General features: G+C 39.3%; 1 protein-coding gene across 3 annotated transcripts in view; it reads left to right on the forward strand.

The window, feature by feature from the left end:
- Window positions 1-15,928, forward strand: part of sema6a (sema domain, transmembrane domain (TM), and cytoplasmic domain, (semaphorin) 6A) — a 210,991-nt gene extending 195,063 nt beyond the window's left edge. For all 3 annotated transcript variants that reach the window (XM_088336168.1, XM_088336169.1, XM_088336170.1), the window contains one exon: window positions 13,823-15,928. In XM_088336168.1, coding sequence (XP_088192294.1) covers window positions 13,823-14,970 — 1,148 coding nt within the window. In that variant the 3' untranslated portion in view covers window positions 14,971-15,928. The remainder of the gene's footprint in view (window positions 1-13,822) is intronic.
- The last annotated feature ends 7,034 nt before the right edge of the window (window positions 15,929-22,962 follow it).

The following is a 22,962-nucleotide window of genomic DNA, read 5'->3' on the forward strand; positions in this document are numbered from 1 at the left end:
AAAAAAGAAAATAGATCATAAGTCAAGGCTGCACCAAAGAATATACAGACGCTGCCCTACTTACGAACAGGATTCCGGACGATCGTTTGTAAGTTAAATTTGTTTGTAAGTTGCTTCAGTGCTATATGTTGTATGTTTAAGGTTTGTATAAGTATGTTTAAGGCTTACTAAAGAAATATTTTAAAATAAAATAATATTCTCTATAAAGATAAATAAATTTAAGTGTAACTTACTTTTGGAAGATGAGCTTCGAAAGTTAGGTGACTTCCTCCTCTGTGGTAAAAAGTGGCCCAAAAAAAGTGATCCAGCCATTTTCTCAACCGCATCAAGCTTTCTTATTCCACTTTCATTTCAAAAGCCTCTTCTTTACACCAACCATATTGATGCACGAGATATTAAACAATATAAATGTCCCTGTTGGTACTATGTTGGAGCCCCCTAATATATATGGTATACACTTAATAAAATGAGAAAAATCATATTTGAAAAAATGAGCAAAGATCTGACATTACAAAGAGCTCGTTATTCTCCTTATCTTAAGTTGTATAATTATTAAAATCATATTATGGGGGACGTTTATTTATTTGTGTACAGTAAACCATTATGTAGTATGTTTCTTGCTTTAAGGATACTCCCCTGTGATGCAGCATCTAATTTCCAAGGGGGTCTTTTAATTTGAAATGTTCTTAATAAGAAACTTTATTTCAAGGACACATTTTGATGAAATCAATAAAATAAAATAAAAACATTTTATTGGAAAGTTGACAGTTGTACAAATTTTAACACTTAAGGGGACTGCATATCATTGAGTTTTTCTTGTGCTAAAAAAGAAAATCAATTGTAAAATAAACAATTCAGATTTCAATACTAAGCAGATATACATGAGTATATAAGTAAGTTAATAAGTAATAAGTAAAATAAGTAAAGATACTCGTAGCTTGAGAAATTAGTATTACTGATACGGTTACCCTAAAGACCAAAAACCTTGTGAAATGGAAGAAACAAACAAGTAAAATGGTGCGGTTTGGATGAACTTTGAATTTCTGTAGTTTGTATTTGCTCTCGTGCTTTGTAGTATTCGTTTTCGATTGCACCACACCAGGGGTTTCCAACGTGGTGTCTGTGGGCACCAGGTAGCCCCCTGAGAGCACCTCAGTACCCCGCCGACTGGTTCTAAAAATAACTCAGCAGTGATGGGTCATAGTGATTTTTTAAGAAATTAGATTTCTAACTTACATGAAGAATCATTTGAAATAATCCGTGTCATTAAAAACAATGTTTTAGTGTTTGAATTTGCTTATTTTAACCCTATTTTTATTATTTACATGTTGGTAATAACATAATAACAACATTGTAACGACAAAGTACAGAAATAACACGAATTACTATTTTAGAAATGTATTTCGAACTGTTAGCCCTTCGCGCTAATCAATAACAAAAGTCAACTCTGTTAAAAAAGGTTGGCAACCACTGCATTACACAATACAGTAACATCTAGTGGTCAATATTACAGTGTACATTTTATAAAATATATCATTTGAATGATTAGTTTTAGTTAAAAATATTAAACAACAACAAAGTTTTAATCGGAAAGTTGATTAGTCTACTTATCTTAGCAACTAAATCCATAAGCTAACAGTTAGCCTATCTCAGGGTTGAGGAACCTTTTTTAGCCAAAGAAACATTAACAGCAAAATATATATATGTTTTGAGAGCCACACCATATATTTTAAGACAACATTGAACCCACTCCCCAGACAAAAGCTAATTATTTAGCACATTTTATTCCAATGTGGACATTTGATGATTTTATAAAAATCTTTTAAATGATAATAATGGCAGTGCCTGTGTCCAATATCAACAATTATACCTCTTAAAATGTGTCCCCCTCCCACAGTTACTTAAGATTGTTGAGGCTAATTTTGACTTTTATTTTTATACCAAATGATGGTTTCAAAACAAGGTGCAAGTAGAGTACTTGTGTAAAAATAACACAAATATCTGCAAAGGAGGATACGAAAATATTTACCTTTGCTGCAGATGATGCTGGACAAAAGAGCGAGGGGGAGCCCGGTATATGTGCAGGGATCCGCACAGCCCTACCACATACCCAGTAAAATTGCTATGGATGCCTGGCTGGCATTTTCAGGTGTTTACAGTTTGTTCCATGGGTTTTCATTATAAAATGTCTCAAAAGTGGAAATACATGTTAAATGAGCTTCCATATAAAGGATTCCCTAGAAATGTACAGTCAGGGTCTGTTGGTGTAATACCGTGACTGTAAACTGTAGTTGGGACTTTGCCCTATGTATTTTGGACTCAACTAATCATGCATAACATTGCTTCAGCATTGTTTGCATATATAATAATCGGAGAGATAGAGAGGAAATTAGCCTAGCACTCGTTTTATTTCCAAGCCAGACGCACTTATGACCTTGCCGAGCCATTACCTTAACTCCTACTTATTTTTTATTTTCCACCATATTGACTTTTTTTCACGTCTCGGGTACGTCAAACACGATGATGATACTTTGCTGCGTTCATTATGTTTGGGAGGTTTCCTATATACAGAGTGTGTAACAAAAATCTGAGAAATTGTCTCTTCTCTGGTCTGAATTCTCAAAGAAGGCAGGAACAAAAGCAGCATTCAAAACAGCTCCGATGTCTTGTTATTTCTCTTTGATGACAGGAAACAATTTGTCAAACGAAAGCTAGGGGTCTTCAAAGTTTTTCCTTTTCAGGGAGCATGCGGGTGAGTGTCGTGTGAGCCGCGGAAGTGCACGGGAGAGAATGAAAGGATCTCATTTTATACACTGAAAAAAAAACTGTCAGACAGGAAGAAGCAAGCAGTGGAGGTTAAAAGGGTCATTATCCCCTTCCTCAAAACCATACTAAGACCCACAGACGGCAAGCTCCAATCAAACGTTTCGCCAGATTTACTTGTTGCCCTCTGACCCTCAAATGGTGTCAGTCAATGTTGGGAACAAAGAGATTAAGGTGGTCGGCAATCACTGGGCCATGGAACAGTACCACAGTTTTTTCTTATGCCAAATTTCTTTGTGTATACGCACATTATTGTCACAAGCCAGAAACGGAGACAGGACCCAATAGTGTTCGTTAAACTCCATTTTATTGAAATAGAGAGCAGTGCTTGCTTCCACGATCCAATGATCGACGGACACGGGTGGCTGATGGCAGTCGTGGGTGGCAGGAAAGCTGCTCGGTAGCCAGGACAGGGGAGCAAGGGCGGTAATCGAGTCCAGAAAAAAGGTCGGCAACAAGTATCAGGCAGGAAACAGGGCAAAACAGGTCGATGGCCGGGACGGAAGAGCAGGGCAGAAACAGGTCCAGAAACAGGTCAGGTAACGGGCAGGAGAAAACAGAGCAGGAGATTGTCGGAGAATACGGTGCTTGCCTAGCAAAAGCGTAAGTCCGCAGGACGGTCTGACGGCTTCCTGTTGCCGGGGGTTAAAAAAAAGAGTCAATGAGCCAATCAGCACTCAGGGATGTTGGCGCCAACGTGGCATTCGCTGGTTCCCCGAATCAGCAATCATGACAATTATAAGTTGTTCTACGGTAGTATTTTACTGTCATTGAGCAATGATTGGTCAGTCATCGACATTACTGACCCCATTTGCTCAGCATTGGTGGCGGGAATCGAACCTGGATCCCAGCAGTCAGAGCACCGAATCCTATCACAATCCCGGTAGGATTTTAGACGCCGAAGCAAAACACATTAGGTTTCATCTCATTATCACACTATTTTTACTCAGGTGCAACATTGAACAATGTTGTTCTGGCTGAACTCTATCCCATAATGCTCCATTTCGTAACTGAAAAAATGAGTGATTTCTGCATTTGTATTCATAAAACAACAACTGACTGATCTCATGCTCTAAATGTGTTAGTCCATTATGTAATGGAACGTAGGGTTAAGCATAAAGTACATTGTATAACGATTGACCAATCACGTGCACCTTCAAGATAAAAAACGCAAGACAATGCGGTACTGTAAGTAAAAATAACGTGAAGATGAGACCAAATCTAATGCAGGGGTCTCCAACTGTTAGCAGCAGGGTGCCCTCAAAGGACAACTGAGGTGCCTGTTCTGAAAATAGCTCACCAGTGCTGGGTGATAAAAAAAATGTGTATATTGTTTTTTGTTATGGTTGATTGAGTATTGAAGCCTACTCCCAATAATCAACCTGTAAATAAAGTAATGACAACATAGTAGTAACATGATAACTGTTATTTTAGAAATGCTTATTAAACTAGGTGCTGTTGTGCTAATACCTTTGCTCATGTCCCCTACATTCCCACTGGCTTCGTGATATTTATGCTTTTTAATATTTTTTTATTACTATTATTATTACTTTTAGTGGGCCAGGCCGGGAATGTTGTCAGACATTAAACAGAAAAGGTTGCAGACCACTGTGCTAACACATTTCAATCATAGTCGGTTGTTGTTTTCTTTATGGAAATGCAGCAATCCCTCATTTTTTGCAGGGGTTGCCTTCCAAAAAGACAATAGACAATATTTGAAACCTTTATATATACCGTATTTTCCGCACTATAAGGCGCACCTAAAAGCCTTTATTTTTTTCAAAAGCTGACCATGCGCCTTATAATACAGTGCACCTTATTTATGGATCAATATTAACTCGCAAAGTCTTGAAACTAATTTGGCAGCCGCCGACTCGATTTTCCCCCGAACGCAAAGTAGTCCGCGGTGTATGCTGGGATTTATCTACCGGCGTTTCATTGGCTAACCAATGTGTCAATCATCATTTGAATTGATCACTATTGGCTAAAGTTATTCGGAGGTAAAGGGGGCGGATCCTTTTTATCATTTACAGCCTGGCATAGGCTAAAGCGGCAAAACAAAGCCTGCAATTGGCCGAAAAAGATGAATGTGAATAGCAAGTTCGGTTGTCTACGGCATAGAGGAAACCATTCTGTATTTGTAAATATTTTACTCTCCTGGATTTACTACACTCACGGATATAAGAGGACCATGGTTGCACATTATTATTGAACACAATGACTTTGGTGAGCTACTCTGGCTATATATTTTCCCTGTATCTTGTTTCAGACTGAACTCGATGTTTCTGGGATAAGCGGTGCAGATAATGGATGGATTGGAGTGTCTATTTTTAAATTAAACTCAATTCCAAGTATTTATTGTCATATGCACAGTAAAGTTGCGAGCAAAAAAGAAAATAGAAACTAAGGAATGGTTGGCATTTCTTGAATCCCAAGACTTTAACCTTCCGAATGATATTTGGAACGATGCATTTGAGTGACATCGTACGGACATTGTTTCCGTATATGTCTGAGACACGTATTTGCTTCTTTGCAACCTTTCGGAATGTTAAGGGGGTAATAAGTTGGACTGAACTATCTGACTGTTTTGTCGACGTTCCCATTGTAGCGCCTTATAATCCGGTGCGTCTTATGTATGTCAAATATAGGACCAAAAACTTTTTTTTCGGGGTGCGCCCTATAACCCGATGCGCCTAATAGTAATAGTGCATATATATATATATATATATATATATATATATATATATATATATATATATATATATATATATATCACATACTCCATTGTACATTGAAACCAAATAACCATATTGACAGGCTCAAGCATGAGTAATAAATCAAACAAAAGTACTATATTTTAAAAACGTTTTTGTTTTTTTACAACTAACTTCTGTGCTGGCTGGTGAGGGCTGGGCACTCCCAGGCTGTACTTGCCCAAGACACACCACAGGAAAAGGGGCCCCTACGACCCTAGTGGTTAAGGAATACTCCTACACCCACCCAGTGTCAAACTATAATTTAGAAAATATTTTTTCGCTATATTGCACTATTGGGGGGTAAAATTAATTTCAAGTCACTTTAAAACTTCAGATGATATTTTATCGGCATCATGTGGACATGGCCCAGAAAAATGTGGTGTAAAAATATGTTTAATGTGTAAAAATGCTTTAATCTTCCTTTAGCATTCGGAGAAGTCTAAATTTGTTGGCGATAGAAAGCATCTTCCTTAGCCTTCTGGTGCTGTAGTCAGTCCAGAGCGTTTTGTTGAAATTATGACTTTTTGAGAAAGTCGAAAATCAAAAAGATTTGCGCGTATGTCAAGTTCCAGTTGTCGTATGTAAGTGTACATCTCAGACCCCAATATAATTGACGCACAGGCAGACAGAGGCAGAAAATGTTGGGGGGGAGGCTTGACTGTTTAGTCAATCAGAATGCAGAAAAAAAAGTAGCGGCAAACTAGCGAAACCGTGAAAAGTAAAATGTGATACAGCAAGGGATTACTGCACTTTATCAATGTATTTTTTAGAAAAGTTTCTTACTGTCAAATTAGAATTGAATCAGTTGCTGTTTCCTGACTGTGCTCTGGAGCTTTTTCTTCTTCTGAGGTGGTGTAGGTATGTTTTTTTCCAGAGAAGAAAATAGCGAAAGACAATGCACGATGAAAATCCTCGAAGTAGCAAAACCACAAAAATTAAACTGCAATCTAGCTAAATAATTTGCACGTATTTAATGCAATTCCAGTTTTACGTATGAATACATATTAAACGGCAATGTTATTGACGCAAAGGTAAAGAAGAGGGAGGAGCTACTGTTAGCCAATCAGAATGCAGAAGACAATGCACGACGAAAGTCCCCAAAGTGGCAAAACCGTGAGCAGGGGATTGCTGTAACGTCAAAATTTCCTAGAAAGATGCGGTTTGTCATCCATGAACTTAAATCATTGAAATTGTTTCATGATGATCAAGTAGAAAACAAAAAGATAAACACTTTAATATCATGCACAGAAAGTAAAAGTGTTCAAATATAAAGTCAAATATTGTCCTTTTGAATCTAAACTAAATAATAAAATACAAAATAAGTGAAAAGTAGGGCAGCACGGCAACGCAGTGGTTAGCGCTTGTGCGGCACAGTTCGGAGGTCATGGGTTCAAATCCAGCTACCAACCTTCATGTGCATAGTTTGCATATTCTCCCCCGTGCTTGCGTGGGTTTCAAAAAACATGCATTTTAGGTGGATTGGCCGGTCCAAATTGTCCCTAGGTGTGACTGAGCGAGCGAATTGTCTGTCCCTGTGTGCCCTGCGATTGGCTGGCAACCAGTTCAGGGTGTCCCCTGCCCACTGCCCGATGATGGCTTGGATGGGCTCCAGCACCCCCGCGACCCTACTGAGGATAAGCGGTGTGGATAATGGATGGATGGATGGAAGTGAAAAGTATTGAAAACTAAATATAAAAATCGTGAAAACAATGTAAAAAGTATACTTTGTGTACTCTGAGTTTTAAAAAATTGTAAAATAGATTGAGACAGACAAGGTGTTTTCTTATAGGCCATCTCCTGAAATCAGCCGTTGTGAAGAGAAGCAGATGTTCGGGGGACAAAGCTCGGCTTTGTTTTCTACTTTGTGTAACGCAGCACACGCTATCTCCCCGGCCGGGCGCGGCCACCTTTTGTCAGGATAGAATGTTGAATCAAGCTCCTGGGAAAATACGTCACAGTCACCCCGATAAAACCAAAATATAGAAGCTCTCTTCCACCACAATTTCGCTTCACAAAGTGGGCCTGAGATCTTGGAAAAATCTGGAAAGATGCTGAATAATAAGCAAAAATACATAAGATATCATACACATTAAATAGGCATTTTCCTAAATACTCATAGGTCAAGAAATTAGCGGGATTTTTGTTTTATTTAAAGGAGCCGACGTAATATTCTGTCGTCTTGCTGCTATGGGTGTCCAAAAACCTGAAAAAGGCTGGTCAAAAAAATGTTCTTTACTCGAGTCCCTGTAGTTTGTATTCTTTCTTGTGCTTTTTAGCACTCATTTTCCGTTGCTCTACACCAGGGTTGTCAAACATGCGGCCCGCGGGCCGGATAGGCCCGCTAAGGGATTGAATCCGACCCGTGAGACAACGCGAGAAAAACGGGCTGCGGGTTAAAATATGTCCACTTGATGTTGCCAAAGCCAGGTGCCTCTCCCAAAGACACTGTAATTTTTTTTTTTTTGTTTGTTTTTTTCTCTCTCTTTTCCTCCCTTTTTTCTCTCACTCTCTGCCTCTCTCTCTTTTTCTGTGTGTACTTTTATCTTATTTTGCTTTCTCTTCCTTTTTCCCTTTTCTCTCTTTCTCTCTCTCTCTCTTGCTTTCCCGTTCTCTATTTTGCCCGTTCTCTCTTTCTCTTCTTCTGTTTTCACTCCTTCTCTCTTTCTATTTCTCCTTGGATTTCTTTCTCTTTCTTTCTTTCCCCCTTTTTCACTTTTTCTTGTTTTATCTATTTCGTTTTTCATGTTCTCTTGCTCTCTTTCTCTCTCTCTAGCTTGCTCTCTTTCTCTTTCTCTGTCCCACCTTCTCTCTTTTTTCTTTCCCTCTTTTTCTCTTATTTATTTTTCTCTCTTTTTCTTTCTCTAATTTACTATTCCGGCCCCTGAAAGAATGTTTGTTCTATCGTGTGGCCCCCAAGTTAAAATGAGTTTGACACGCCTGCTCTACACCATCGGCAACATCCAGTGATCACAAATACACACTGTCCCTTTAAGCAATTTTGCTGCTCCAAATGCCTCTTTATTAGTTTTTGCATATATGTGGAACGGTTTTCTTATCTTTTTTCATTTTTTTAATAATATATTCACATTTTTTTCCTCTGGATTTGATTTTGTGTTTTTATTTTGATTTTCCTTTTTTTCCTGTTACATTCTTGTATATTTTGTAAATCCTGTATTTCAAAACATTTGAAGAAGCTTTTATATATTACCAAGGTTTAAGAAAGATATAACTTTTGTGCGATATATCATTTTTCCACCTTAAACAATCTCCCAATTTTTTTTTACATTCAATTTCAGAATATTTTTAATGATAGAAAAATATTACTTCCGCCAAATCTGAACACAAATTACTACAATGTGTCAGAAAAATGTTAGCTCCCTGTAGGTGAGCCTTATGTTATGTAAAATAAATATGCATTGACCTACAAGATTTAAAAATATGCACGTTTATGTAACATGTATTTTTGCTTATTATTTAAATGTTTGTTTGTTTTTTACCACTAGAAGGCGCTACATAGAACACAATTTCCCTTTTAATGAATTCTCAAAAGATTGCTCAGATTGGATTGCAGCTCCATGAAATATCATCCTTTTGTATCCAGGAGAAAAAAAGAGCCTTTGAGTCGATTTCTGCTTTCTTTATTCACATTCATATCCCTTTGGTTTTGGAAGATGTGTTTTTTACCTTTATCAGGTGTTTGAAACATGATTAACAAAACACACCGAGATTGGATTCAAGGCTTACTATTGAATGTGACCGCCAAAAGCAATTTGAGAAGGTGCTTATTCACGATAGTTTTTTATTTGTTGCTTCATTTGCATGTTTGTTATGACACCACTAATCTTTTTAGTTTTCTGTCCTTCTGGGAACTTAGTCCAATTAATATAGATGACGACCCAAAACCCTATTTCGCCCACCTCCTTTCTTTTTCTTCAGATTTCTTTCAATTGGTATTCCTAACTGAGTGAAAATTAATACATTGGATTTTTTTAATATTGTATATTCTTAGAGGTACATGGTCAACTCCCTCTGGTATTGATTTTTGTTCAAGCCTACATTGGGTTGTTAAAAAAGATATTCAATTTAGCCAAATTTTGTAGAGTTAAATAAAAAAAACAGTGCTGACATCAGTAGATGTTGAATTATTATTAAATAAGCCATGTGTAGTAGGTTCAAATTTTGAATTCTGTGCTTTACTTAACTAATTTCCATAACAAAATGTCAAAACACATCAAATTTTTTTTGCCGTTCGAAGCTTTTGGGGACGATGTGGCTTGTCGCTCCTGATTTTCTAGTTCTTAGACAACGGTCATAACGAGAGGATGCTATTGGATAGCAATGATTTGGCAAACGATTTTCCATTTGGAAACTAACCAGGACAGAAGTTGGAAGTTGAGAATGTTTTCTGAGTCTAACCCTTTAGGGGGCGCTATATGTCTGGTGCTCCAAGGAAACTAGTGATTCTCTTGGAAATTTAACAATAATGACAATGACTAATCAATCGTGTTTTTTTCGGCCCCTGAAACAGATGAAAACATAATTCCCAAAACATTTTGTAGTACAGACGCTGCCCTACTTACTAAAGAGATTGTTCGTGAGTTGAATTTGTTCGTAAGGTTCTTCAGTGCTGTATTCTGTATGTTAAAGTTGTATATAAGTACAGTGGAACCTCGGTTCTCGAGCATAATCCGTTCCAGAACCCTGTTCGAAAACCGATTTGTTCGATCACCGAAATCATTTTCCCATTAAAAATAATGTAAATCGTTTTAATCCGTTCCAACACCCTGAATGTTTACCTTGAATGTTTAACGTAAACATAAAGCTAACCCAGGCTAATTGTAGGTTCACGTTATCGTAATCTTCCGTACGAAAGATTACGCTAACATGAACGTGTAAAAATAAAAAAAGGGATAAAGAATAGAATTATGAATAGGATTTCTTACCTTTGTGGTGGACAGCAGAAAGCGCAGGTGGACAGTGGGGTATTCCCTAGCAAGATCAGACACTCGCACACCTTCATATTTTGCTATTATTTTTTAAATGCAATAGTTGTACGCACTACTTTTCTTTTTTCACCTGTAGCAACTTTGCTGCTTGCATTGACTTTCTTCGGAGGCATAATTAGGTGCTAAAACACTTCGTACACCTATATTAAAGGCGAAAGCAAAACGAAGCACGTCCGCACGCGATAACAGTTGGTCACGAAAAGAGCGATCTACACCCGTACGCCGCTCAGCATCGCACCCTAGCGTACGCACTCACGCATTACCGGCGTGAGAACTCCGATTTTTTGACCAAACAGCGAAGCAAGAATTTCTCGAAATTTTTGGTCGGACACCGATTTGTTCGAACTGAGAGGCGTTCGAAAACCGAGGTTCCACTGTATGTTTAAGGCTTGTATAAGTAAGCTGTATTGTTTTGTACTAAAAATAAACATTTAATAAAATAATATGCTCTTTAAAGATAAATAAAGTTAAATGTAACTTACATTTGGAAGATGAGCTTCAAGAGTTAGGCGACTTCCTCCTCCGGGGTGGAAAGTGGCTGAAAAAAAGCGGTCCAACCGAGCTTTCTTATTCTCTTTACACTTTACACCAACCATATTGAATGGATGCACGAGATATTAAACAATAAAAATGTCAAAGTTCTTAGCGCGCTGGAGATACAAACCAGTATGTTTACACACGAACTAGGAAGAGGAAGCAGATTTCTTCTTTGGGTTGGATGCTGAGGTACCTCTCACAGCGCCACACACCGGTAGCGGCGGAAAAAAGCACTGCCGTTCTGTCCTGTACTCGAAAAAAGGTGCACACAATACAAAATCTAACTTACAGCAATGTCCAATTATAATATTTTTGATATAATAATAATAATAATAATAATAAAATATCTACCGTTTTTCGTAACTCGAACAGTCGTAAGTAGGGGGAGCGTCTGTACAATTGTTGTAAACCTACCCAATGAAGTTTGGTGGTTGAATAAAATCTATATAAGCTATGATTGCCTTCTGGTGTTCGTTTTTCCTGTCAGTCAACTGTGGTTTTACAAATAGAGTGTTTTTCAGAATGAATATAATAGCATTTTGCAAATAAAATAGAGCCTATTTACTTCAGCTCAAAGACACAATTTTGCCATTTTAACATTGAAATCAAGTTGTAATTATATTTATTCTCAAGGTGGATATAAAGTCGTCGACTACAACATCTTCGTAAAAAAAAGGTCCCAACAATTGGGTGACCTTTGACGAGGACCACAATAGTTCCACTTGATTACTGTCAGGCATTTCATTGGGAAATAGACCCAAAATATTTGGGGGGGAAATAAGAGACTCTCCTGTTCTCAATGATAAAAATGCACTACAGTGCCCTCCTGGCTGTGGCAGAAAAGCGCCAATGCACTACTGTCAAAATGGGTTAAAGGCAGAGGTGGGAGTAACAGAGTACATTTACTCATTTACATTTACTTGAGTACGTTTTGGGAACATTTGTACTTCTAGGAGTATTTTTAAATCTCTGAACTGTACTTTTACTTTCACTTGAGTAAATATTTGAAGAAAAAAAACCCGCTACATTAGGCAACAATAAAGTCGTTACTTCTTAATGAATAAATCCCGTCCACGCAAGTACGCGTCTGTCTCCACTAAGGCATATAGAATTTGACAGAGACTACACGCCAGTGCTACATGCTACATGCGCTTAATTCATTGATTTGATTTATACGTTTTTTTTTATTAATAAATCACGTGAATTTACTTTGATTATTCTAATCTACTTTAAAATTAAATGTATTTTTTTGCTAATTGGATGGACTTTGATCATTTGATTACTTTATTGGTTGTTTTTAAAAAATCAATAACTACGACTTTGCTACAGTCACTTAGTACTTGAGTAACTTTTTCATCAAGTACTTTTTTACTTTTATTCAAGCAAGTATTTGGATGACTACTTTTACTTCTACTTGAGGAATATTATTCTGAAGTAACGGTACTTTTACTTGAGGAAATGTGAATTTCCCTTCGGGGATGAATAAAGTGTCTATCTATCTATCTATCTATCTATCTATCTATCTAAATATTTTGGCTACTCTACCCACTTCTGTTTAAAGGACAATAAGTCATTTGTTATTATCTCCATTCTGAAGCCGTACTCACCGACAATACTGTTTCATGCATCAGACGAGTGGTTTGCTCCCGTTAAAAACGTCTACATTTGTTTTCTAAAAATCTACCCCTTTTTTTAAATCCGAACTACAATAAAAATAATCTTGACTCGATTAGTATTTTAGCCTACAGTTGCTTTTTTCTTGTCAAGACTTTGTCCTTAACACTCATGATACAATAGTACTCCACAACTAAATTGGGAGGCTTCACCTTTCAGTGTAAAAGATCTTCGGGCTGAGCCAGGGCTCCGTGATGATTAAAATACAAGACTCCCAAATGTAGCCGTTTTCCACAAGTTGTAGCTCCAGGTCACCTGTTTCATGGGTAATTGGGTAATTGTATTGTATTTGAACCATTGTGTGTGTCTGTGAATGAGGTGTTTCGGGTTGTTGGGTGGGGAGGGAGGCAGTGATTTTATTGTCTTGTTGTACACAAATGAATGCTTTTATACAGCACTTTGAGTTGCAATTTATTTCCTGAAAAGTGCATTGAAAATCAATTTGATTTGATTTGAATTGATTTGACGTTGGTAAGATATAGGGCCGGCAGGGTGGCTTGGGAGAGTTTTTACTTAGCCCAGTCACAGTAGGCCAGATCTGTAGTTCAGATGTTGCTTCCTCTCCCGACACCGCCTTGGTCTCCTACCTGTCTCCTGGTGGTCAGCATTTCTTTGCACTCTTCTGACTTTCCTCAGTCTGGTTTAATTAAAAAACAAATCTCAACGTATCGAGCTACTAAACACACTAACAGTCACGGCCACCTAACACGAAACACAAAGCCCTCAGCACCTTGCCTCTGTGTTAGCATTTTTGTGCTACAGAACGAAAAAAAAATCCACAAACTATTGAAACTGCAAAAAGTAAACCGCACTACAGCGAGGGTTAACTGTACCATTCTTTAATGTCAAAAAGTAGACATGTATGCTGAAACCATTGCCTAATGTAAAAACACCAGATGATCTAGAATTGGGGTAATTTTGCTGAGAAATAAGTGAAGTTGTTTGTGAGTGGGTAATACCAGGATTGCAATCAGATGTATCTTCAGTTGTGTTTTGGATGTTACATATAAACCTCCTCTGTTTCAGGTGTTATCCGCGAGAGCTACCAGAAGGGTCGTGACCACTTGGTTCCTGTTACTATGTTGGCTATCGCTGTCATCCTGGCCTTCGCCATGGGCGCCATCTTTTCCGGCATTATCGTTTACTGCGTTTGCGACCACCGGCGAAGAGACTTGGACCTGCCATGCCGCAAGGATAAGGACAACCAACACCTGCACTCGCGCCGTGGCTCTATGAACAGCGTGACCAAACTAACTGGGCTTTTCGAGACACAGGCCAAAGACGGCCGGCCAGAGGCCATCCTGGCTCCGCTGATGCACAATGGGCGACTGACAGCAAATGGCAAGATGCTCATCAAAGCCGACCAGCACCACCTGGACCTCACCGCTCTTCCCACGCCAGAGTCTACCCCGTTGCAGCCGCGCCGGAAGCCCAGCCGTGGGAGTCGCGAATGGGAGCGGAACCAGAACCTGATCAATGCCTGCACCAAGGACATGCCACCCATAGGCTCACCCGTCATCTCGGACCTGCCGTTGAGGGCGTCTCCAGGGCACATCCCTAGCGTGGTAGTTCTGCCTCTGCCGCAGCACCAGCACCAGCTACCCCCCCACCTGCAGCCATCCTACCAGCACGAGTACGTGGAGCAGACGCACCCCAGCGACCTTGGCCTAGGCCTCATGGACGACCAAGGCGCCACCCTGGAGTACAAAACAATCAAGAACCCCCACCGCAGCCATATCAGGGTTGAACCAGAGGGATCTGTTCCACCCCGTGTGCCCCAACGGGAGGCCTCACTTGCCGTACCCCCGGCGGTGCCGCAGATGGGCAAACGCCTGGAGGTGCACTCGTCCGTCTACGGTCTCCGGAAGAGCTCTGCATCCTCAGGCTCGGGCATGTCCGGCCTCAAAAAGCACAACACCAACTCGTCCAACTCCTCCCATCTGGCAAGGCACCAGAGCTTCAACCATCGCATGGAGACGCCACCTCCTGCGCCCCAGCGGGTGGACTCCATACAAATGACGGTGCAGGGTGTATCCCTCTCGCGGCCGACAGCCATGAACTCTTACGGTTCGCTGCCCCGCGGGGGAATGAAGCACCCGAAGCCTGACGTCCCTCCCAAACCGTGTGTTGTCTCGCTGTCCACAAAGGTGAAGTCCAGTGATAGTTGCACATAGTCTGCCGGACACTCGACACTATGGACTATGTGGTCGGTTCTTGGTTTGGCTGTACAGTACAGTTGGTCACGGAACACTGTTTTTTTTTTCTAGGAAAACACTTTCTTTTATACGAACGTGTAAATAAAATCTGATCAGACCCCAACCGTTTGATCTGTGTAGCAATGAGAAGCGGCGTCTTTCCTAGTCTCTACGAGGACAAAGCGGATTTATATGGGCACAGAGGCGCCGGCTGGGGTATTTTTGTGTACAGTAGGTGATTGGCCAGCGGACCCAGTGGACTGAAAAGACGAGATGGAATACTGTGAAAAGCCTCCCAAGTGTTACGGCAATCAAGTCGCCGCCTGGACGGGCCTGGGCGGGAAAAATCCTTCTGTTTCACTGAACAACACCTGACTGTTAATACTAATAGTTTGTTGTATTTATTTTTTACAAAGTGCTTTTGAAGAGGAACAGATGGACTCTTAGTCTCACCAATAAGAGGGCGAAGAGATCTTTTGAATATGAATTAATCAAGTGTGATTGGAAAAAAAAACACATGATATTTAAAGTCATTAAACTGGAGCCAGTAGATTCTTTTTCTTAATGAGTTTTGGAAGAGCAGAAGATATTTATTTACAGTGTGCCACAACTGACTTTTACTTGTCACAGACCGTCCTAATTTAAAATGAATATTTCCCCTTTTCACTCAACTCATCAGCAATGTTGTGCGTCTGTGTTGTGCGGGTCCATGAGCGAGAATCACCGAGGTCGCTCCAGATTGGCTGCGTGTAAAGAAAGAAACCAGGGAGCGAGAAAAACGTGTTCTTTTTTAACCCACATGTAAATTTGTGCCTTACACCTTAACATAGTGACGTCTTCTTCACAAATTGTTGAACTTGTAGTGTTTTTACGTTTGTTTTTATATGTCATGTTTCCTTGATTTGAAAAAAATAAGCTATTAAAAGAATGTAGGTGTTATCGTTGTAATTCTCCTCCTACTACACACAAACACATGCAAATTCACAATACACGGTGACTGTGCCATGAATCATTTTCGAGGGTTTTCCTTTCGGTTTTTGTCTTTCCTACAACCATTTGTAGGAGGTGGCGGCACAACCGACTGAAATGTTTGCACCGCTCACGGCTACTGTCGCTTCAGCGCCTCGTGCTAACCTGGACGTCAGACCAAAAGGTTTTTCTGGGTATTTTACATCACATTCAACGGGCTGGTTCCTGTGAAGACACAATGGAAAAAACAAAACCGGTAAACTAATATTAATAATAATAAAATGCTCCCGTTTTGTAAGGCAACAGAAGTCCAGCAGAAAGGACCAACTGAAGTTGCTTTCTCATTTTTGAGGACAAGTATCCATACTAATTCAACAAGTAGACCCGGGGTCTCAAACTCGGATGACTTTGGGGCTGCCAGTGCTCGGTGAGGTTGGGCCAAATTGGGTTTTCCACAAAAAAGTTCTGATAGAAACGTTCCACTGTTTTGAAATGTACTGTACATATATAAATATATATATATATATATATATATATATATATATATATATATATATATATATATATATATAGAGAGAGAGAGAGAGAGAGAGAGAGAGAGAGAGAGAGAGAGAGAGAGAGAGAGAGAGAGAGAGAGAGAGAGAGAGAGAGAGAGAGAGAGAGAGAATTCATATGAAAATAAATCAAACTAATAAATGAGTACATAATACTGTACATATGCTAGGGATTCACTTAAAGGGAAAGTGTATTATTCAGTGCAGCCTAGTGGTAAAAAGTTTGTCATTCATTAAAAAAAGAATACAGATTTAAATAATTTGCAAAAATACATGAACTATCATATAGCTGTGAATTTTTTTTTTAAAAGTAGGTTGAGATACTTTTATATATTTTACTAAACATGAGCCTCACCTAGCGGAAAGAGACATAATTTTCTGCCATTTTGCTAAACAAACGAAAACGTGGCGAATTTGTGGGCAAAAACTAAAAGAATATTGGTGCTTTAAGTTCACTTTGAGTCTCTGTAATTTTCACTCTTGCTTTTGACTTTCTTTTTTAATTTTTAGTTGCACGACAGAAGACTACAACGTTTAGTTGTCAAATAATATACAGTGTCACCTTAACTTTCTCATTAAGGCAGAGGCCACAAACTATCATCCGGAGGGCGGTAAATGTCCCCCAGGCAGCCAGTTTGAGACCTCTGCCATATTGAGTCATTTTCCAATTGCAACCCATTAGAAAGAAAAAAACAAAACTAGGAACGTTTTACAATCAAAGGCACTTTGAGTCACTTACAGATAAGCCAATCTGTGGTTAATTTTATTTTGTCGTCATTTAACCAAATAATTGAATTTTTCTCTTCTAACTTGACCCCAATTTTTCTGAGTTATGCTCTATTTTACCAAATGACAAATTTACCTGTGACAACAACAATCATGCCGTCAAACTAGAGTAACTTCCAGACTACAAAACGCCAGTTTTTTGCTACATTTGAAAATCTGTGGCTTTATCTCCATTGTGAAGCCTATTTTTTTAATTTTGTTTTCATGGCAGAAAAAAATATTTTGGTAGAGCATGTGCTCTAAATACAAAACCCAACAGTAAAGTCTGAAAACATTTATAATGCCCTTCTAGAGGAGAAATCTGTCAATGTTTTTGCCAATATTATTCATATAATACCTAGCAGGAAGGAGCAAAACAAGTGGGGTGATGGTTATTTAACGAATATTGACTATGTACTCATGATATTTAAACTTTTTCTTCCACATATCAAGTCCTCAATTTATACATACAAATTGAACAGCACTGGAAGGTATTCATATAAAACGCTACATTTCTCTTTCTGTATCATCTGAGTCATACTGACATCGCTTTTTGATCATTTCAAATTGTGCGATACAATCATTTCTTTATGGGATTTTTTTTTAATACAATTTTTAAAACTCGATTTTTGTTAGACCGTTCTCGTTGGACCCAATTTGGTTCTAATTTGAATCGTCACGGTCACTGGTAGCAAATAACAACGTCATCAGTGTAGTTTGCTTTAATTGTCGTGGTACATTAGCAAATGGTATTCTCGATCAAGCATTTATTTGGTAAATACAATAAACTTGTTTACACATATGATCATTGTTTCCATTCTATAAAGTCTGTCTTGTTAGTAAAAAGGTGCTGCGTTGTGTTTATAAGGTTTATTATTGCTTAAAAATGGGAAATGGAATCATTAATTAGGGGTGCAATTGGCCAAGGTTGACAGGTATGTTGTCAGGTCGCTGGAGTTTCCTTTAATCCTCGAGGAATGATGACAAGCGAGTGCAATTAGGTCTGTTACGATGGAAGCCACTAATGGCAACAACACGAAAATGTAGCCTCTTAAGAACACCTGAGTAGCCCGTGGATTGATTCTAATAATAACTCACCAGAAATGGGTTGGAGTCATTTTCTAGGAAATTTAATTTCTCACTGGCATTAGAAATGATTGACTTCGCATGTCTGTGTTGCATTCCGGCACTATTCTATACAGTTGGGTTGCCCTGGCGCTGTCGTCTAGAAATATAGGGCTCACATTTATTTACTGCAACGTTTACTGTTCGTTTTTGTAATCGTTCCGTTAGTCTCCATCCTGATTGGTCACATGTTCCGTAAACTTGACATAAACAATAGTTCAAATATATAAACATATCTAACTGACATTAGAAATTATTGAGTGTCTAAATAGTAGTTAACTGTGCTGGTTGTAACCCTTTGTGTAATAATTACAACCTGGTAGTAACAACGTTGTAACACCATAGAAATTAGTTGACCTTCGCAGTAACAAGAATGTAGATATCAGGTTCAAAACGGTTGGCGACCACGGGAGTATAGTGTCATTTTAAATTTTCATGGAGGTAAGTACATCATTACGAAGTGCAATTATATACAAATTGTATTTTACTATTTCCAGAAAAGAATAACCAAATAATCCAAAAATGGTTGTCTCTGGCTCATTTATGCCCTAAAGTGGAGTACAACTTTCTTGGACTTTACAGTGTTCAGTATGAGTTTCTTCTTCAAACAGTGTTGTCAGCGTCTCCACCTCCTTTCTGTATGTTGTGTGAGTTGTGTGGAATGGGTTGGTGAACAGTCCATGGTATATACATGGTATAGGGTAAACAGTACAGGCCTCAGCATACATCTTTTTGGGTGAGTCCAGTGCTCAGTGTTAGCGAGGGAGAGATAGTCGCTTCTCGACCTAACAATGAAAAAAAACTCCATTGATTAGCGGTGGCATTGGTAAATCCACAAAGATGCAGTGGGACGACCTGACATTCAGACCTATAAAATGCCATGGTCCATGAGCTGCAACACGGGGCACCCTGCCAGCCACTTTGAGATCCCTGGCCCTCGGCCGTTGAACCAAAGCCCATGCGCCATTCCGCCTTGGCACCGCCATCAGCGATAACAGCGAGCATAGCCGTGCGCTAATCCTTGCTTTTTCCGTCTGCGTGTCATTATCCCTGCACCGATACCGATACTGTCTGGACCTACCAGCGGTCAAACAGCACAAAGCCGTATCCTTTTTTTTTTTTTTTTATCAGATTATTGTCAAAAAGCAAGAAATTAATGACACATCGTAAAAGGATGAACAATATATCCAAACAATCTTTATCTGATGCATTGGGCGAACAATAATGCACAAGTACACGCAAACCTACATTTTACACACAAAAACGCACACACATCCAGGCATGCACAAGCATAGAAGCAAAACAGAAATGTTTTGGGATATTTTAAAGCAATTGTCCCCAACCTTTTCGGTACCACAGACCAGTTCAATATCTGACAATATTTACATAGCCATAAGGACTCCCTTAAACATTTTTGTACTTTGTTTCTAAAAAAAAAAAAAAAAGAAGAAGAACAATAATTTAGGCGACACAGTGGTTGACTGGTCAGCACGTTAAATGGTCTTGGGTTCAGTTCCAGCTGCCTGCCTCCCTTTGTGGAGTTTGCATGTTCTCTTCACGTGTGAGTGTTTTTTCCAGGCTATCCAGTTTCCTTCTACGTACCAAGAACCTGCATGAAAGGTCGTTTGGTGAGTCAAAAATTGTCCCTATGATTGGGTGTGTTAGTTAATGGTTGTCTGTCTCTGTGTACCCTGCAATCAGCTGGCAACCAGTTCGTGGTATCCCCAGCCCACTGCCCACTGAGAAGGGCTTGGGATAAGTGGCTGGAAAATGGATAAATAATAAAAGCAACAATAATATCAGTTCTAACAATACTAAATTTGACACAAATAATAAGCGTTTATCCACTGCGCAATAATTGGATGTCCTCGTAACATGGCGCCAACATCACATCGGCAACTCTGAGCCAACTCACTACAACACCCACCGGTTATTATTTTCACGTTGAGCCACGTGCAAAGTGATCGAAAATTCAAACTCACCAAATAAACCCACCCTTGCAAAAAGTGTGTTGGTGTTGTGTGTACTGCTTCTCATCAATGTAGGCATTTCATGTATCCTCATACTGCAATGAGCAAGCTTTCTTCATTCGGCAAAAGTTTTTCAATTGTAGGGACGATGCCCCCAACTCACTCCTCCCTCAGAACAATCCATTCACAGGAAGTCACCAGACTCTTCAGCGGTATAATATAGATTTGAAACCCCAAAGTGTTTATATGTAATTAAAAATGAATGGTCTGTAGGAATTAGCTCACTATGTGTCTTAATGAAATCTAGCCTATTATCAACAATTATAATGATCATTATAATTCTAATCAACCAGTTGGAAAACTTTATTTTGAAAAGCGTCGACAGTAACTCACGGGGCACGGGACCCGCCCAGTGTCCTCATCCTTCTTTAAAAGCAGATGCGCACAAACCTTTCCCTCTCCTGTTTCACAAGTGCTTGAAGGTGAAGCCTCGCCGGCCTGGGCCCCCTGGGGACAATGGCGACCAAGAAGGCCAAAATCCACAGCCTCGTTTTCCCAGCCAGGAAACATGGCAAAACCCAGCCAGGTTTTGCCTCGGCTGAAAAAGGTACGAGGGATGTGACAAAAGGGATACACAATGCAACGCCCCAGCACCACCACCCTGGCCACCTTTAAAAATCGCAAATTTAAAGCTAAAATTAAAATATCTTTGGAGTATTGCTTCCTTCATTATAAACGCTAGACACAATATGAGACTATGTTGAATTACTTTGGGTGGGAAACCATAAGCACTACCTGCTGGCCTAATCGGTAACCAGCAAATTAGATTCTGATCTGAATAAATATAATTTAAGGCACCATGCCAGCAAGTTCTTTTCCCACTTTTGCGATATGAAATATTGGGCTGCCGGTGAACATGAGCTACATTGATTGTTCAAGCACAGAAGTTTAGTTTGAGTTATCCATACTGTACCTTCTGTGGGCAGGGAGCTTCTGATGAAACTCTCACAATCCTACACTCTGGTTCCTAGTGTCTGTAGGTTCTCTCTCAATACACCCCTTCTCTTTTTCGCCATTATATGTCTCCTTACCATACCATATTTGGGCACTCAATTCTGAGTTTAATGTTCCTCTTCATAACTGTGGTCACTTGTCCTCATTTCCCTCCTATCACGTCTCTCCCTGGTCACTATTTAAACACTCTCTCGTTTGCTCTGTGCTATTTCGTTGCCTTCTTTGTCATGTCCCAAGTGCTCTTGTCTCAGCTTTTTTGTTACTGTTGCCTTTACAAATTAGAAATTTGGCATGACAAACTCCTGGACAGTTGCCTACACTGATTGAGTTTACTGGACCACAGACCCCTTTGCCTGAATCTTGGATCAATATTTTGAACCCATACCAGCTAATATCAGGCAGTGGGCAGGGGACACCCAGGACTGGTTGGCAGCCAATCCCAGAGCTAACATGCATGGTCACTAATGTACATGCATAAATCTGCAAGAAGTTTTCAAGAGTGGAGAGGAAATTCTTGTCAAAAGTTGTGCTTGTGCCCAACTGTGTCAAGTTGATGTCGTAATGTTGTTTCACTGGCATTTTCCGGGTGGTTTGTGCTGAAAAATAACATTCTGTATTTTCATCCACAATTTGTTGCCAACCATGAGTTTGAGGTTCGGGCCAAGCTAGCTTTGGCTAGTTCAATTGCTGCCTGTCCAAAAAATGATTGAAAATTTTAAATTTAATAAGGTAAGAGTACCTTTCTGGCAGCCAGGACACAAAAAAAAACTGTGGCTTTTGTACCCTCATTAAAATAATTACAGAACAGTTTGTAGCCGTAAACTTAACACGATTTCGATTTAATTTGATGTGTTATTTTTTGAATAATTTAGTCCAAAAAATGGTCCAACAGTAGTAAATAAACATTAATTTCCCTTCCCATAATAGATACCTTCTCAATCTTATTACCGTATTTTCCACACTATAAGGCGCACCGGGTTATAGGGCGCACCCCGAAAAAATAGTTTTTGGTCCTATTTTTGACATACATAAGACGCACCGGATTATAAGGCACTACAATGGGAACGTGGACAAAACAGTCAGATAGTTCAGTCAAACTTATTACCCCCTAAACATTCCGAAAGCTTGCAAAGACGCAAATACGTGTCGAGAACACGTGCGGATGCGGTGTCCGTACGATGTCACTCAAATGCATCGTTCCATCATTCGGAAGGTTAAAGTCTTGGGATTCAAGAAATGCCAACCATTCCTTAGTTTCTATTTTCTTTTTCGCTCGCAACTTTACTGTGCATATGACAATAAACACTTGGAATTGAGTTTAATTTAAAAAATACACACTCAATTCCATCCATTATCTGCACCGCTTATCACAGAAACATCGAGTTCAGTCTGAAACAAGATACAGGGATAATACAAAACCCGGAGTAGCTCACCGAAGTCGTTGTGTTCATAATAATGTGAAGCCAATGTCCTCTTATATCCGTGAGAGTAGTAAATCCAGGAGAGTAAAATATTTACAAATACAGTACAGAATAGTAAAATACTGTTTCCTCCCCCGCCGTAGTTCCACCTAA

Source organism: Urocampus carinirostris, chromosome 5, assembly GCF_059441175.1.
Source record: "Urocampus carinirostris isolate Australia breed hairy pipefish chromosome 5, RoL_Ucar_1.0, whole genome shotgun sequence".
NCBI lineage: Eukaryota > Metazoa > Chordata > Actinopteri > Syngnathiformes > Syngnathidae > Urocampus > Urocampus carinirostris.